The sequence below is a fragment of the Amblyraja radiata genome, chromosome 35 (genome assembly GCF_010909765.2).
Source record: "Amblyraja radiata isolate CabotCenter1 chromosome 35, sAmbRad1.1.pri, whole genome shotgun sequence".
Lineage (NCBI taxonomy): Eukaryota > Metazoa > Chordata > Chondrichthyes > Rajiformes > Rajidae > Amblyraja > Amblyraja radiata.
Window position 1 is genome coordinate 2,715,890 of NC_045990.1, and position 15,841 is coordinate 2,731,730.

At 39.7% G+C, this 15,841-nt stretch overlaps 1 protein-coding gene across 13 annotated transcripts in view; it reads right to left on the reverse strand.

Moving 5' to 3' along the window:
* Window positions 1-15,841, reverse strand: part of ilf3 (interleukin enhancer binding factor 3) — a 45,220-nt gene that overhangs the window by 18,013 nt on the left and 11,366 nt on the right. For 7 of the 13 annotated variants that reach the window (XM_033050730.1, XM_033050724.1, XM_033050733.1 and 4 more), the window contains exons 4-13: window positions 12,281-12,307; window positions 10,719-10,902; window positions 10,379-10,526; window positions 5,794-5,885; window positions 5,257-5,352; window positions 3,946-4,057; window positions 2,968-3,065; window positions 2,768-2,879; window positions 1,580-1,687; window positions 868-1,073 (exon numbers count right to left, since the gene is read on the reverse strand). In XM_033050730.1, coding sequence (XP_032906621.1) covers window positions 868-1,073; window positions 1,580-1,687; window positions 2,768-2,879; window positions 2,968-3,065; window positions 3,946-4,057; window positions 5,257-5,352; window positions 5,794-5,885; window positions 10,379-10,526; window positions 10,719-10,902; window positions 12,281-12,307 — 1,183 coding nt within the window. The remainder of the gene's footprint in view (window positions 1-867; window positions 1,074-1,579; window positions 1,688-2,767; window positions 2,880-2,967; window positions 3,066-3,945; window positions 4,058-5,256; window positions 5,353-5,793; window positions 5,886-10,378; window positions 10,527-10,718; window positions 10,903-12,280; window positions 12,308-15,841) is intronic. The other 6 variants (XM_033050726.1, XM_033050731.1, XM_033050727.1 and 3 more) reach the window with 2 other exon arrangements.

Consider the following 15,841-nt stretch of genomic DNA (forward strand, 5'->3'; position numbering starts at 1 on the left):
AATAATGGAACTTTATAGTTAGATTTGCTGCCATGATGTAATTTACTAACACCAAATACTAATTCCCTATCATTCCCAACACCACCCAAAATTATATGAAGATGCCTTCCAATATTTTGGCCAATCCTTTAGGTTCACCTGAACAATTAAATAAGGCAAAGAGACACAGCTATTTAACAACGCCAATTCCTTCTCTCCAGAGATGTTGCCACCCACTAAGTAACTCCAGCTTTTTGTGTCTCCCTTCGATTTTACCAGCATCTGCAGTTCTTGCTTACACAGCTATTTAACATCCAGCCCAAACGTCTATTTTTCACAACATCGTATTATATTGCTGATTATATTATCGAGTTGCTGATTGAAATCATATCCATGCGATGTTCTGGACTTTAGCATCATTGTCAAATTCAAAGTTGAGATACATTGTTTTTTTTTTTAAACTTATGGCTCCTTGTACTTTGTTAAATTTTAAATGATTCTTAATATTTTAGTGCTCAAATGCAAATCCAACAATGTGCAGTAGACATCACTTTAAACAATTCTAGACTGCTCAGAATCAATGAATCTTAATTAAATACTACCCTTTTGACTTTGTAAACCAAGTTTCTAAATCCAAAGGGAAACGAGAAAGACGTTGATGTCGACATCTCTCTACATCACTGCCTAAATGTTTCCCTTTTCCGCGACCTGCAACGTCACCCATTCATTTTCACCAGAGATGCTGTCTGACCCACTGTGTTACCCCAGCTTTTTGTGTCTATCTTTTGTCTGAAATGTGTCCCGGAGAGCACTACAAGATGTCAATGTAGTCCACCATTTACAGAAAGCAAGGATTTTGCATTCAATATATAAGATTCACCACAATACCTTGACGGCTACATGAAGTTTGGCAGTTTTCTTAGATGGGCCTGATGCTTCATAGTTCTTTCCATCCACTTCCACAGACATGGTGAATACTGGAGCATGGACAGGACCAGTCTGAGAGATTAATTTGTATTGAAGACCTGGCCGTAGTTGATTAAGTCTCATCAATGCATTCATAGCTTGGGCTGGCTCAATCTTTTCTTCTGCTGCTGTCAGTCATACAAAATAGTTTGAGACAATGAGGAAATTCTAACACATTCTCCAAAACAAGAAGTGGGTTTTGAAGGCTGAAATCTCAGATCTGCCTTTTTTGTCGCCACCCTATTTGGTGTATACATTTATTAATACTCTGTCAGGCCTGGTCTGTGCCAGTATTCTCCTCAGAAGTCCAGATAACAGAAAACTCAATGCAATTGATTAACTCCCAGCAGATTTGATATTTCAACTAACAAACATTTTCTACAGAAAACAAAAAAGTTTCTTATTAGACCCTGTATAGTGTCCAAAAGCATAGGCTTTTCTGCCTCCTTCCATACATGTTTATCCAAACTCTTACATAGGTAAACATTCAGTATAAATTGTCAGTCATTTATATATCTAGCCTGATGCAAACACCTCACTTGCAGTGTTGAGCGAACTGTTCTGTTGTTTTCAACAAATAAAATGTATTGATGGATAACGTCTAATGAAGCCATAGACATCACTGCCAACTTGCCTTTCTTTTGGGTCTTCTTTTTCTTTTTGTTTGGAGACTTGTCCTCACCGGAGTCTTCGTCCATTGGCCTCTTCACTGGGGTGCTGAATGCACTTGGAGGAATCTGAACTGTAATATTTCACACAGGGAATAATAAACATCCAACTGACGAACTACTGCCATTTACAGTATAAAAGCAACTTATTTTCTTATTATGGAATTCTCAACGATGTCCAGACGCCAAGATTTATTAGTACCTTTCCCATCGAAAAAAAAGCACCACATAGAATTTATTTGTGAACAGCGTGATCAATTAAAGAGGCTTCGATTAGTTTGGAACTGGAAAATAATGTCCAATTGTACACACTGTATAATGCATCCCCACATGATAAAGGCCACTAACGAAAAGTAAGACTTCCTTTCTTTCTACTGAGATACTGACCAACTTGTGACCGTTTTGTAGGAGTGTTTTAATTTCAGATTGAGCACGTGTAGTAGTTTTGTTTTGAAATTTTAATTTAATCTTGGTCTTCAATGTCACTACCCTTTTTATCTGCTACTTCATTGCCACACAGTCACAACTTAAATCCACACCTCCCCAAACTCCTGCAGGAGCTGGTTTACACTGAAGACAGAAACATAATGCTGGAGTAACTCAGCGGGACAGGCAGCATCACTGGAGAGAAGGAATGGGTGATGCTTCGGGTCAAGACCCCTCTTCAGACTGTCAGGGGAGAGTGAAACACAGAGATATGGAAGGGTAAGGATTAAATAAGAGATCAAAGGTCAGAAGCTTGGCTATAAAGGCTCCTGGTTCTAACTTTATGTCCAAACTCCAATCAAGCTGTAACGTTGCTTCATTACCAATTCTTTAAATAGCAGTTATATTCGCCATTGTTGAGCAATGTGGCGATACATGAACCTAATTCTTCATCGAGTTCCATTGAATAATGTGTATAAAGGCAGCCTTTAAATCTATGGCAAGGTGCATTACTATGTATCATGAGTATATTATAATGCAGGATCTTATTTCCTGCCCCATGGAATCTTGAAATTTAAACATTTAAAGAGTCATTGAATAAATTGCTACAAAGTTGTTGGAATTGCAGTGAGGAAAACAACTAATGGTCTAATCCATAAATTAATAATCTCATTATATCTGAAAAGACTAGCAAAAATAATTAAATGTTGACAGTTTGCTATTCCCACCTGTATAATCCACTGGATTTTCATTTTTCGGTTTTCTAGGGAGCTTAGAAGGTAATGGATCCATTCCCAATACCTTGTGCAACTGTCCAAAGGCAGCCAGCCTCAAGGCATGCTAAACATAAAGATTTAACACAGTTCAGGCACTGCAATTCAAAAGCAGAGAATAAAAGGCAATAAAACACATTTTTAAAAAAAAATACCTGACTGCTCTGTGTTATGTCCTCTCTTTGTTGTCTGGTAAAAGCACCAACAGCATCAATAGCATCCTTTTCACATGGATCATAGATCCCAGGTCCATCTAGATTAAAAGGAAACGCAGGAGGCAACTGATCAGATTGGCAGTTTCTTCTCATAATTAGAAAATTATACCTGGCCTCGACCACATCACTACCCAGATACCCAAGGACAATTAGACACAAACTCAGCAGGACAGGCAGCATCTCTGGAGGGAACGTTTTGGGTCGAGACCCTTTTTCAAGCTGAAGTCTGAAGAAGGGTCTTGACCCGCAACGTCACCTATTCCTTCTCTCCAGAGATGCTGCCTGTCCTGCTGAGTTACTCCAGCATTTTGTGTCTATCTTCGATTTAAATCAGCATCTGCAGTTCCTTCCTACACCCAAGGACAATTGATGCACGCACAAATCATCCTCCACAAGACAGAAATAGGGATTCAAGGTAAAGAGGCCTCTTAATGCCAATTATAAGCTTCCTCATATCTCACATTAAGAGGGTAGGAGTGAAATATCTTCTGTTGTTCTTATAATCTTATGGACAGCACACCAAAGTTATCTTTGTTTGCTTCCTTTGCAATGAGGTGGCAGCAGGCCATCAAGATGTAAATTAGAATTAAGTATGAGTATAAACACAAAATAGTGGAGTAACTCTGCAGGACAGGCAGCATCTCTGGATTGAAAGAATGGGCGACGATTCTGAAGAAGGATGTCGACACAAAACGTCACCCATTCCTCCTAACCAGAGATGCTGCCTGTCCCGCTGAGTTACTCCAACATTTTGTGTCTATCTTTGGAGTAAACCAGCATCTACAGTTCATCCAACACACTTTGAACTAACTTTACCATTTAAATAATTTTTAAGTCAGAATTTATACAGTTGAATTGCAGTAACATTTATGAAAATATTCCAGTTTGTAAAAAGCACCAACTGTACCAAACACATACCAAGCATTAAAATTCCTGAAGCTAGACATTCCAGGACTCTTCTCATTGCCTCTCCCGCACCTAAAGGCCTATTTGCAGTTCCAATAGCTTTTTCACAGATCAACTCCAACGGCTGAAATTAAAAATAAAGATTTAAGTTCTGACCATGGCTGTAAACGTAATTACACAAAAGAAATTGACCTAAGCATTAGGTGAAACAGAGCAGTCAAGATTGGACAAGTCCTTCAAAGATTGAGGAGGGTGAAGTGGAAAAGGGGACAAAAAAATGAGAACCATTCATCATAGAAGATTGAATTGCAAACTTTCTTGATTAGTACAGGTCAGAATTATGGGGAGAAGGCAGTGGAATGGGGTTAGGAGGAAAGAGAGAGATCAGCCATGATTGAATGGCAGAGTAGACTTGATGGGCCAAACTGCCTAATTCTATCCTATCATTTATAACATAAATAAATAAACTTGGGGATGATCGGCAGGAATCATTTATTTGGTAAGGCTGGAAATTAGAAAGGAAGGGTGGGGTCATAAGCTATTTGGAATCAAAGGTGAAAATTTTAAAATAGAATTGCTGATTTGTCCAGAAGCCATGGTAGGCGAGTAGTTTAGTTTATGCACTCAAAAAACGGCTCAATAAGAAAGGCAAGTAGATCAAAGAACACAGAATGCAAGTCTGACAAAAATGCCACAACAATTAAACTTCACATGAAAATAAAACTGCAAATGTGAAATACATACAAGATGCTGGAGCCACTCAGACAGCCAGGCAGCATTGTATGGAGAAATGGTTAACACCTTCATGGTCTCTCGCTGCGCATTGTTTCTTGCTCTCCGAATGTCCTATTTTCAAAGCTTTTACGAAAGTTATTTTGCGAGAAGGGCCCGGACCCAAAACATTACCCATCCATGTTCTCAGTCTGAAGAAGGGTCTCAACCCGAAACGTCACCCATTCCTTCTCTCCAGGGAAGTTGCCTGACCCACTGAGTTACCTCAGCACTGTCTTTTTTTGTAGACCAGCGTCTGCAGTTCCTTGTTTCTTCATAGGTTTTTATGTTTCTTTGTTTAGGTTCTAACTGCTGCAATTAACCCATTGACCAGATTACCTCATTTCCAGCTTCTCCCCCATGGAACGCTGGCCTCACCTTGGAACGATCCATTCCTTCCTCCTTTTCTCACAAATTAAAACCATCTTATTTCATGGTTCCCAGTTCTGAATGGGCTTTCGAACCAAGATGTTAACCATTTCCTTCCACAGATATTGCCTGACCATACGAGCCTGTACAGCATTTTCTGTTTCTCAACCAAATTCCACATACCCATCCTTTAAGTGGTGCCCATGTGGGTACTCTTGAACACAAATCCCGGAGAACTCGGATGACAATGACACATGACTTCAGCCCATTTGCTCTGGCCTACAAAACCATGGAGCGGAAAGTTAGTGCGCAGTTACTGACTCGTGTTTCAAATTCAATATAAAGTACAAAACTTTCATATCTGCAGTGCTACTTTGTCAAGGGTAAGAGCCATTTACATTTAAAATAAAATCTACATTATCAATCCAGTATTCTCCATAAAAATTACTCTTAACACAAAGCAGCAACAATGCAATTATACCAAAAAGACTAACATTAATTCCTAAAACCCCCACCCCATATATAGTTTGTCCATCTTACTATTATAGTCATTTACTTAAGTGCTTATTAGCAGCTGTGCCAAGACAGAAGCTAAGTGTTGCACAGAAATTAAAAATTCCGAAATCAACTCAACACACGCAATTAACAAAATGAACAGAATCAATAATTTTAATAAAAAACTTTCTACTTTAGACAATAATGTAAGAACAAGATCCAAACCTGGAACCATTTGGCGTGTCGCAGGGACGCCAAGGCGGTTAGGCATTTCTGCCTGTCCAATACATCCGCAGGCTCACTCATCGTTACTGTTTCTATTGATGGAGTGGAATAAGAAGACAGGCAGTTTGACCAAGGGGTTTCTGTCATGCGGCGGGGAGCGGCAGCATCCGACTGGGCAAACAGGGCTCCCCACCAAAAGTCAAGTTGCAGTGAAGACTCTCAACATTTCTAATGAATTTACTTTGTTATGTAGCTAAATGGGGAGAACACTAGTGTACATCTGGACAATGATTGTGTCTAAAAGAATGTGTACTAATCTCTGACATTATATTCTGTAATAGGTATCCCTAATATATATCCTATATGGCTTTTTACACCCACTAGTCTAGTGTTATTGGTGATGTGAGGAAAACAATGTTGTACTGATATGACATTATTGAACTATCTGATGTTGTTAGTTAAACTAGGAAAAGGAAACTATCAAAGTAGGCTTGGGGCTCTGTCCGAGGGAAACCCCCGCTGCCCACGAAGGTCGACTGCCCAGGCCCCCATGACAGAGAGCGTCCAGTTGGTCAAAGGTCCAGCGTCCCTAAAAGAATTGACAAACTAGAAGGCTTGGTAGACGTGATCAAATAGTAAATCCACAGGCAATATCAAAACTTCAAAAACACCATATAATTGTTTATATACAGTGGGAAACTGTTAAACAGTGTCCAAATGTTGTTACATGTTCAGCTTAAGCCCATTCTCAGGTCTAACTGTTTGGTGCACAGGCTTTCAGCACCAAAAGTAAATTAGTTGCATTGTTACATTTCTCAGTCTCCCACTGCATATTCTGAACTTGGTGACATCTGCACTGCAGCAAAATTGAATGGTCTGGTAGTTCATTACTGACCAGAGTTTCAAATAAGGTCATTTTATCATGGATATTCTGGAATACTGAGCCCAAGTGCTCAAAACAATGCACTGTGTAAAATTACATTGTCAATCATTGCATTAGCAGCACCAATTTTGGAGATGTACCAAGTACCAGATGGTTAAAATCTTAGCCAAATCTGAAAGTCAAGATCAACCTGGCATCCCAAAAACCACTATAAAATTCAGGATCAAATAGAGACCTGTACCAAAACAGATCCTTTCAATGCTGGTATATATACAGAAAATGTGCCATGTAATAGAGCATTTATTTAATTAAACTTCCAATTTACTCCTGCAATTAATTCAGAACCCATAAATTCTATTGATGAAAAAGTCAATTTTAGTGTAGAGATACAGTGTGGAAACAGACCTTGCAGCCCAAACGAGTCTGCTCCGACCAACTTTCACCCATACACTAGTTCTATCCTACACACTAGGGACAATTTACAGAGGCCAATCAACCCTACAAACCTGTACATCTTTGGAATGTGGGAGGAAACTGGAGCACATGGAGAAAACCCATGCAGTCACAGGGAGAACGTACAAACTCCGTACAGGCAGGATCAAACCGGGGTCTCTGGCGTTGTAAGGCAGCAACTCTACTACTGCGCCACCCCTAAATTTACTTTTGTTCAAGAGTTGGTACACCTTATTCCAGTTGGAGGAAAGTAACAGTCAAGATTTTTTTTTGTCATTAATGCCTTGTTCAGTATGTCACCGATGCAATCATTAAATTAAAACTTTAGCTATTACCATTCATGAAGCAAGTTAATCAAATTATTCAGATTACACTTGGCTCACGGACTTCCATTCTCTTGCCGTCAAATGAACAAAATGTCCCAAAATCACTTAAAAGCCCAACCCATTTGAAACTAGTGGTTGGCTTTGCTATGAAATCTATCAAACTAAAGCAGAGGTGCGATTGCAAAGTTCTGATCCATTTGACAAAATATACGAGGTAAGACACCAACAACTTGGTGCAGCTGTCATGTGATGTAGGCCAACATCTCGTGAATTTTTTTATTACAACTCCCCAGTTTATTTCATACCAGAATATAAAACAAGACCTTCACCCCATCACAACCAGTTGAATTTGCAACTGGATAGGATAGTGCCAGATCAATGTTAAACTCACTAAGCTTTGGAGTTTCAAGAATACCTCACTGCATATTGGACTATAATGTCTATTTCCCCCCATTTGGAAGTAAACTAAACGCAACATTGATGTTAAAAAGATCCGTCATGATTGAAGATGTGCTGATTCTCCACACTTTGCCATGTGCTCAGGCGTAATGAAAATTATTAGCCAGAGAGACAGATGAGCAATTGCAAATTCAAGACCATTCACTGCTCAAGTTACCAGTAAGTTGTTTAATTTATTACTTCATTTGTTTGTGTCACTTGCAAAAGTGTAGCAGAGCTACTTTACAGAGTAGCAATGTCAAAAAATTACCACCTTAGGTAGGACTCAATGGTTAAACAATGGCATATGCTGGCTGCGCAGTGAAAACAAACGTAGAAGATAATGACTCTACATAGAGCGAGACATTATCCAAAAATCTCTGCCAGCCATATCATCTTTTTCAGATGTTAAGCAAAACAGTGAAAATAAGGCCATCATTTGCCCAGTATTATACTACACAAGGCCGAAGAAATAGTCATTTTTGCTGCAATGCAAACTTACTTGGGTATAAACCAGTGGCTTTGAACAACTTGAACACATGCACAATCAAGAATAATTTTCATCATGAAGTTTCAAGCCTTCTGGACAATTTGTGCAGAAGCCTTAAATCACCTTATTAAAACTAGCTTTAGAGTATAACATTTGGTGTGTATTGGACCATCAAAAGGCTACAATTACAAAGATAACATGTCGAGCAGTTACAGGATGTAAAGCTGCAGTATACTACAGATAATAGCTGTTTTAATTGCCACAGGAGCGTACTTCAAGTTATTCGGCATTGGTAGAAATGTTTATAATCAAGATATCTGTGAGAAAATTGTGCAGATTAACAAACTCGTTTCCTCAGCCCAAAATATAGGACATTTGGTACATATTCCAATGTGATAATTTCATTTAGCCATACAAATAAAATTGAATTGTGAAAATGAGGCCGTCAGTTGCCCAGTATTATACTACACAAGTGTTGTTACTGCACAATTTCAACAGATTAATTGATTCTTTCCCTCTTAAAAGTACCCCAGCTCTCTACTGTATTTGGGTGTACATATTGATGCAAACTCTTCCCATCTACAGACCACCACCACCCCCACCCCGCCATTATGTCTGAAGGAACCAAAGCCCAACTACAACACAAATGTTAATGATCAGCATGCAACTTTATACACTAACAAATGCCAATGACCAAAAGCTAACGGACAACTTCCTGCAAACCAAATGGGAATAGAGTCAAAGTGGATTTTCAAAGCTCTTGGTAAAATACATACCCACCAACTACCAACCAGGTGAACATCTTTTACAAAGTCTGTTTAATAAAAAGCAGTCAGAAGGTAATACAACAAATGCATCTGGCCATTACACAATTCCACTGACCAATAACGGTGGAAGAGCAAGGAAAGTACACTTGACAGGATGGATCAAACTAGGAAAGGAGCTCCTATCCAACGCTAATTTACATTTTATAAAATTGCTACTTATTAGTTTGCATTCATTAAAGAACGTTCAACAGGAAGGTAATGCTGAGGCTCAATTATGCACGGGTCAGGCTGTATTTGGAGTATTGTGAGCAATTCTGGGCACCATGTCTGAGGAAGGATGTGCTACCTCTGGAGAGGGTCCAAAGGGGGTTTATAAGAATGTTCCCAGGAATGAGTGGGTTAACATATGATGAACGTTTGATGGCACTGGACCTGTACTCGCTGGAGTTTAAAAGGGAATCTCATTGAAACTTATTGAATTGTGAAAGGCTTGGATACAGTGGGTGTGGAGAAGATGTTTCCACTAGTGGGAGAGTCTAGGAGTAGAGGCCACAGCCTCAGAATTAAGGGACGTTCCTTTAAGAAGGAGATGGAGGAATTTCTTTAGCCAGAGAGTGGTGAATCCGTTGAATTCTTTGCCACAGAAGGCTGTGGGGGCTAATTAAATCGATAGAGATAGATTCTTGATTAGTACAGGTGTCTGCAGTTATGGGGAGATGGCAGGAGAATGGGGTTAGAAGAGATAGATCGGCCATGATTGAATGGTGGAGTAGACTTGATGGGGCGAATGGCCTAATTCTACTCCTATCATTTATGACCTTATAATACATTCAGCAATGACAACAGTAGATCCAACCTACACATCCAGTCTCGATCTTTACCAGACCCTTTTCCTCCCCACAGAAAAACTCATGTTTCTTCAACATTACTGCAAATTCATTCTTACACAGACAGTTCTGCATTAGTATATCTGCACTATGAACTGCAGAGATTCAACAAGTACATCAAGTGTTCATCTTCACAAACTTCAAAACTGACATTTAAAACCAATTCTCTAGTAGGTGTCTTGCTGTCAGGGAGACACTAGGTTTAAGAGGGGCATTAATTACTCAACACATAATATATTGCAGTTTTTACCTTAAGACATGACCTAAGAACAAGCTATATTGAAGGCCCAATAAACATTTTATAATGCGGGTTGAAGTTTGCCACCTACAACCCATCCTACCTCCAGCAGCCTCCTTCTCGAGTTCTTCCCGGACCAGAGGAGAGGTCAGTTTAATCTTCAGGGTTAGTGGTTCCTCTTTGTCATTCTTTATAATAATCGCTGCATCTTGTTCTGAAGGATCTATTTCATACTTTTCCTTAGTGATGGTCTACATAAAATGAAACAAACAATTCCATAACTCCTTCTAGGACTTCAATTATTAAAGTGGAAATTCAGATTAATGTAATGTTATTAAGATGTAGAAATCATCTTAGGACACACCTGTTAGCTACCAAATATCTTTTATTAATGTAGTGCCCAACAGTTCGCAGTTTACTTTGTTCAAGGAAAATGTTCTTACCGCTAATTGTACAGCCAGATTATCTTTGACCTTGGTCAGCAGCGATTTAGTCGGCTTATCCCTGCACAACAGTACAAGTTCCAGGTCAAGATCTCCTTTCAGAAGAAGTCCTTTGGCAACCAGCCCAACTCGCATCACACCTCGTAGGGTCCGGCTGGCATTTAGATCTGTAGACTTCTGTTCCCTGTCAAGAGAAGCAAAACACTTCAAGTCTATACTACTACATTAACATACTTTTGACACACCCACCCAGAAGATTTTCTGGCTTCCAAAATAAGCAGGAGCCAACAAAATAAAATCAAGGCAGTGCAGTATCCAAATTGGCAGTGGAGTCTCCTCCTAAGGGAATGCAATTTAGTCCAGAGATACACATTTAGGTAGTCCTTTGGTACCAGCTGGTTCAGTGTCAGAATCAACATTTTAGACATTCAATTACTGGACCCTCTCACTAAAATTCCTGATGAGACCACAATTTTTTTTTCTAGAACATCAAAATATATCTGGAATTCTGCCATGTTCTGGTCAGTCTTCCAAAACATTCTTAACTATAAGATCTCTTGTTAATCCTTAAGATTCAGTTTCTTTGTTGAAATAGACCAATGAAAAGTGGGGGGGAAAAGCAAAAGCATACATTGCTCTCTTCATCTATATATTATACTAAAAGTCTCGTCTTGTTTGTCTGTGTCTGTGAGATCAAGGAACTACGCCAAAACGGTACACAATAGCGCAATAATTCTGGCAGAATCTTACAACTTTTTGCCATAGTCGTTAGTATCAAGTTTCTTCACATTTGATGTTATATTTCACAAGTTATTGATATTTAAAGTTTAAAAAAAGCCAACTTTGAAAATAATAACTGCCTGTGAGTGACTTTTCTAGCACCATGTCAGATTTGTACTAATTATGCAGTGTCCTGCAATAGCTGCACTGATTACACAAATTGGCAAGTCAAATATATTCAAGCGAGTATACTCTGTTCCAGGTTAAAAAATAACATTGAAATTTATATGGTACTTTTCACAACTCCAAAAGACTCCACAACCAATACTTCAGGAAAAAAGTGATAAGAAACATAGAAGCCAATTTGCACACAGCAGAATCCCCAAACATTACTGAGACAGCAGTCGGATAAACTGTGGCATCGGGTTGGTTAAATATAAGTACAGAGCATCTTACGCTCAGAGGGTAGAGAGAATCAGTTTGAATGACAAAATGAGAAAGGCCACCACTATTAATTTATGTTTGAAGGAAATGAAATAAGATTTCCTAGAATCTTTCCACATGCACATTGCTACTTTGATAAACAACAGTAAAATGGAGTTCTAATTGAGGCTACAAATTTTCTAGGACTTATTTTGCAGTCACCAAGCCTCTCCTCCTTTAAAAAAAATGATACATGCAAGCACTATGGAGTCAGCTTGGTTAGAAAATAGTGGTTCAAATTGGAGTGTATGTAATTTTTTTAATCCACTTTTGTTATAGTAAGAGCAAAATTACAGAAATGATCACAGATCTAACGCTTCTGCAATAATCTAGTTTAATGATAATAAAATTTGGCATACATGGTAAAGTTGTCATGGTCTTCCATTCTGTGAAAGAAAAAGAAAAAGAATTGGTTACGATAGAAATGCATACACCAGTTTGGTGCCAGTCATGCCTTAGTTAACAGCCATTTCATCAACTTGGGAAAAGGAGGCCAATCTACCCCTCAGGCTAGTTGCTGACCTGACCCAATCACATGCCACCATCCTCTGCCCCATATCCACACTCCCGCATACCCTTGATAACAAAGCTATTAATATCAAAAAGCCAAGAGATCCTCCACTATCCTTCGACTATAGAAAACATTACCTAATTCAAATAAGAAAAATAATTAGTTCTAACTTTGTAAAAAGATGCCAAATGTTCACCCAATACTCCGAAAACATCTCAAATTACCTTTAACAAGCAAAGGTCCAAGAACACAACTAATGCCAACAAAATTTTCCAAAGTTCCAAAAGGGTGGTGTGTAAGGGTGATTTAATGAGGCTTCTGTATAACTGCTGAAAAACCTCTACTTGAATCTTAATTCAAGGTAAAACTCAAACATCATCTGGAATGTTAAGCAAATACCACCACGTGTTAATATTAAATTCATTAATGGCTGTGGATAACGATAAATACAGGTGCACAACCTTTTATCCGAAAGCCTTGGGACCAGACACTTCTCGGATTTCGGAATTTTTCGGATGTCGGAATGGAAGATTTTTAGCGTAGATTATGTAGGTAGCGGGCGACTTGGAAAGTCTGGAGCGGCTGCCTCCTCCCCGGAGACCGGGGAATCATTGTAAATCATTGCTTAAATGTTAGTCAGTTAGTTTGGAGGGCTTTTATGTGGTGAAGGGGGGGTGAAGGGGAAACCTTTAATTCTTAGTCCCCTACCTGGTCGGAGAGGCGGGGAGCGGGCAATGCCTTTCCGGGTCGCCGTGCCGTAAGCTCCGGAGCGCTGTGGCCGCCAACTCCCAACATCACAGACCTGGGGCTGCGGGCGGCGCCGGTTAGAGCTCGGACCCCGGGGAAATCGATCCCTGGCCCCGCGGCGCTCCAAATCCAGCGCGGCCCGACGCCCGCAGTGTTGGGAGTCGGCCACAGCGCTGGGACTGTGGGCAGCGCTGGATTTGGAGCGCCGCGCAGCCAAGGGTAGAGTTTCCGGGGTCGGAGCTACAACCGGCGCCGCCCGCGGCCGGACGCCCGCAGCCCCAGCTCCGCGATATTGGGAGTCGGCGGCCACAGCGCTCCGGAGCTTACGGCACAGCGACCCGGTAAGGCATTGCCCGCTCCGCGCCTTTCCGACGAGGTAGGGGACTAAGAATTAAAGTTTCCCCCTTCACCACATAAAAGCCCTCCAAACTAACTGACTAACATTTAAGCAATGATTTACAGATGTTTAAGTGTCTCCCCGGTCTCCGGAGACGAGGCAGCCGCTACAGTAGTACAGACCTGGGTTGACCGTGGGTCATTTCGGGTCAAGTTTGGCGCCAAACGCGAGCTTTGGTGTGCAGACGACATCCTGGAAAAAAATGTCCGGTTTTCGGAGCTTTCCGGTTTCCGGAATTTCGGATAAAAGGTTGTGCACCTGTAGTTGTTTCAGTCATGGAGCTTACTAGTCTATAAATACATGATTTCACTTAATCAAAACTAAAGTATTGCCTCATTTACCCAAGACCTTTAATTTCCCATCTTAGAGCATAACAAATTACTTGGAAAATGAAATTCCTCGTATGTTGCAAAACATACTTGGCTAATAAAGTATAATTGTATTGCAAACATCACAAGTATTTCAAATTACATTGTAATACTTGTCAAGAATAAAAAGTATTTCTGAAACAACAGTTGTTCCATTGGGAAGTAATAAATAACATTTGCATTAGAAATCCAAGGGGCAAAGTGGAGCCTAGGATATTACATTTAAATCAGTAAATATCCCAACGTCTGTCTAAAAGGAGCACATTTTGACTAGAATTACAGCTGTACAGTTGTCAATTACCTTCCCATGGTCTGGGGGGGGGTTAGTGGTTGCACTGCAGGGATAGGCAGAAACAGCAGAACAGAATCATACTAGCTGTATACATACCAGGAGCAATGGGGCTGTCACAATTAGAGGGTGATTAGAGAACAAAACAAAAACTTGCAGAGGCATGAAATGATTAGATGAATAGGAAAATTGTATTTTTTAAAGTACTTAAGGTAAAGATGGAAAAGCTTTTATGTTGCAAGGGAAGTATGAATGGCAATTGCAAAATGGTCCCGCAATGCTCCAATTCTACTTGGATTCTAAAGAGTTACAAAGGACTGAGGTGTTAAAAAAGTTATCCTGTTCAAAAAAGGGTTCATAATCCAGCCAGCCCTATGTCACTAGTAGAGAATCTTATGGCCATTTGGTACTAGGCTGAAGACCTGAACAAATTGAGTACACATCAAAATAAGACTCAGCATGGCATTGTCTATAGGACGCGAAGTTAAAATGGATTCACTTGAATTTATATGATCCCATAATTTCATATGCGTTTTCTCCACAGATAAACACATTGACCCCCCCCCCCCCCAAAGCATAGCAATGCAATTTTGAAAAGATAAGTTAAGGCAAAATTAATTGGCTCTAGGGGGAAAAAAACAAAAACAAATGATTGAGGGTCAGCAGATTTAAAGGCAAATCCTTTTTCATCAACCTTAGGAGTCTTCTTCCTAAGGTAATGCAATTGGCGAATTTAAAACTTCAACCGTCCTTCAACCAATACCACACAAAAATAAAGCCCAGTGGTTCAAAAGGGACAGAACAAATTAGACACAAAATACTATGTAACTTCACAGGTCAGGCAACATCTGATAGGTGATGTTTTGCGTCCTGACCCTTCAGTACTGAAGGGGTCTAATCCAGAAATACACCTGTCCATTTTCGCCAGAGATGCTGCCTGACCCGCTTTGTTACTCCAGCATGTTGTGTCTATTTTTGGTATAAACCAGCATATTACATTAGAACTAAGAAGATGTTAATTTGTCTTCAAAATAATTACTTATTTTGTCTATTAGATAGAGGAAAAGCTAGCCTTGATTAAATCTGCTGTTCCTTTTCATACTTTACTCCCTCAGCAGGTCAGACAACATCTCGGGAGAAAATAAATAAGTGACTTTTTGGGTCAAAACCCTTCTTCACACTTCAAAATTCTGAAGTGAGGTCAATGTATGTAACAATCTATAAGTCAGAAAAAATGCAGAAATGGACATTCACATGACAGATGAAATTGAATGCAGAGCAGTGTAGGAATGACTGAATAAAATAAACAATGTTTTCAAAAGTGGTGCAGGTATAAAACATTTGCAGAAGTAGAGACGTTTAACAGAAGAGTTACACTACACTACAATGATCAGGTTTGGCCTGAGCTATAAAGTACTGTATTTGTTTCTGGGATTTCAAAGCCTTAAGACACATCAGAGGTTTAGCAGAATGGTGCGGAGGATCAGGTACTTCCATTAAATAAAGGTAAAAAAAGTAGTTGGATTTGTTCACCTACACATTAACACCGGGAATGCAATGTCATCTGTGGCTCAGGGTGAGTAATTAATAACTTTTGAGTCATAGTTT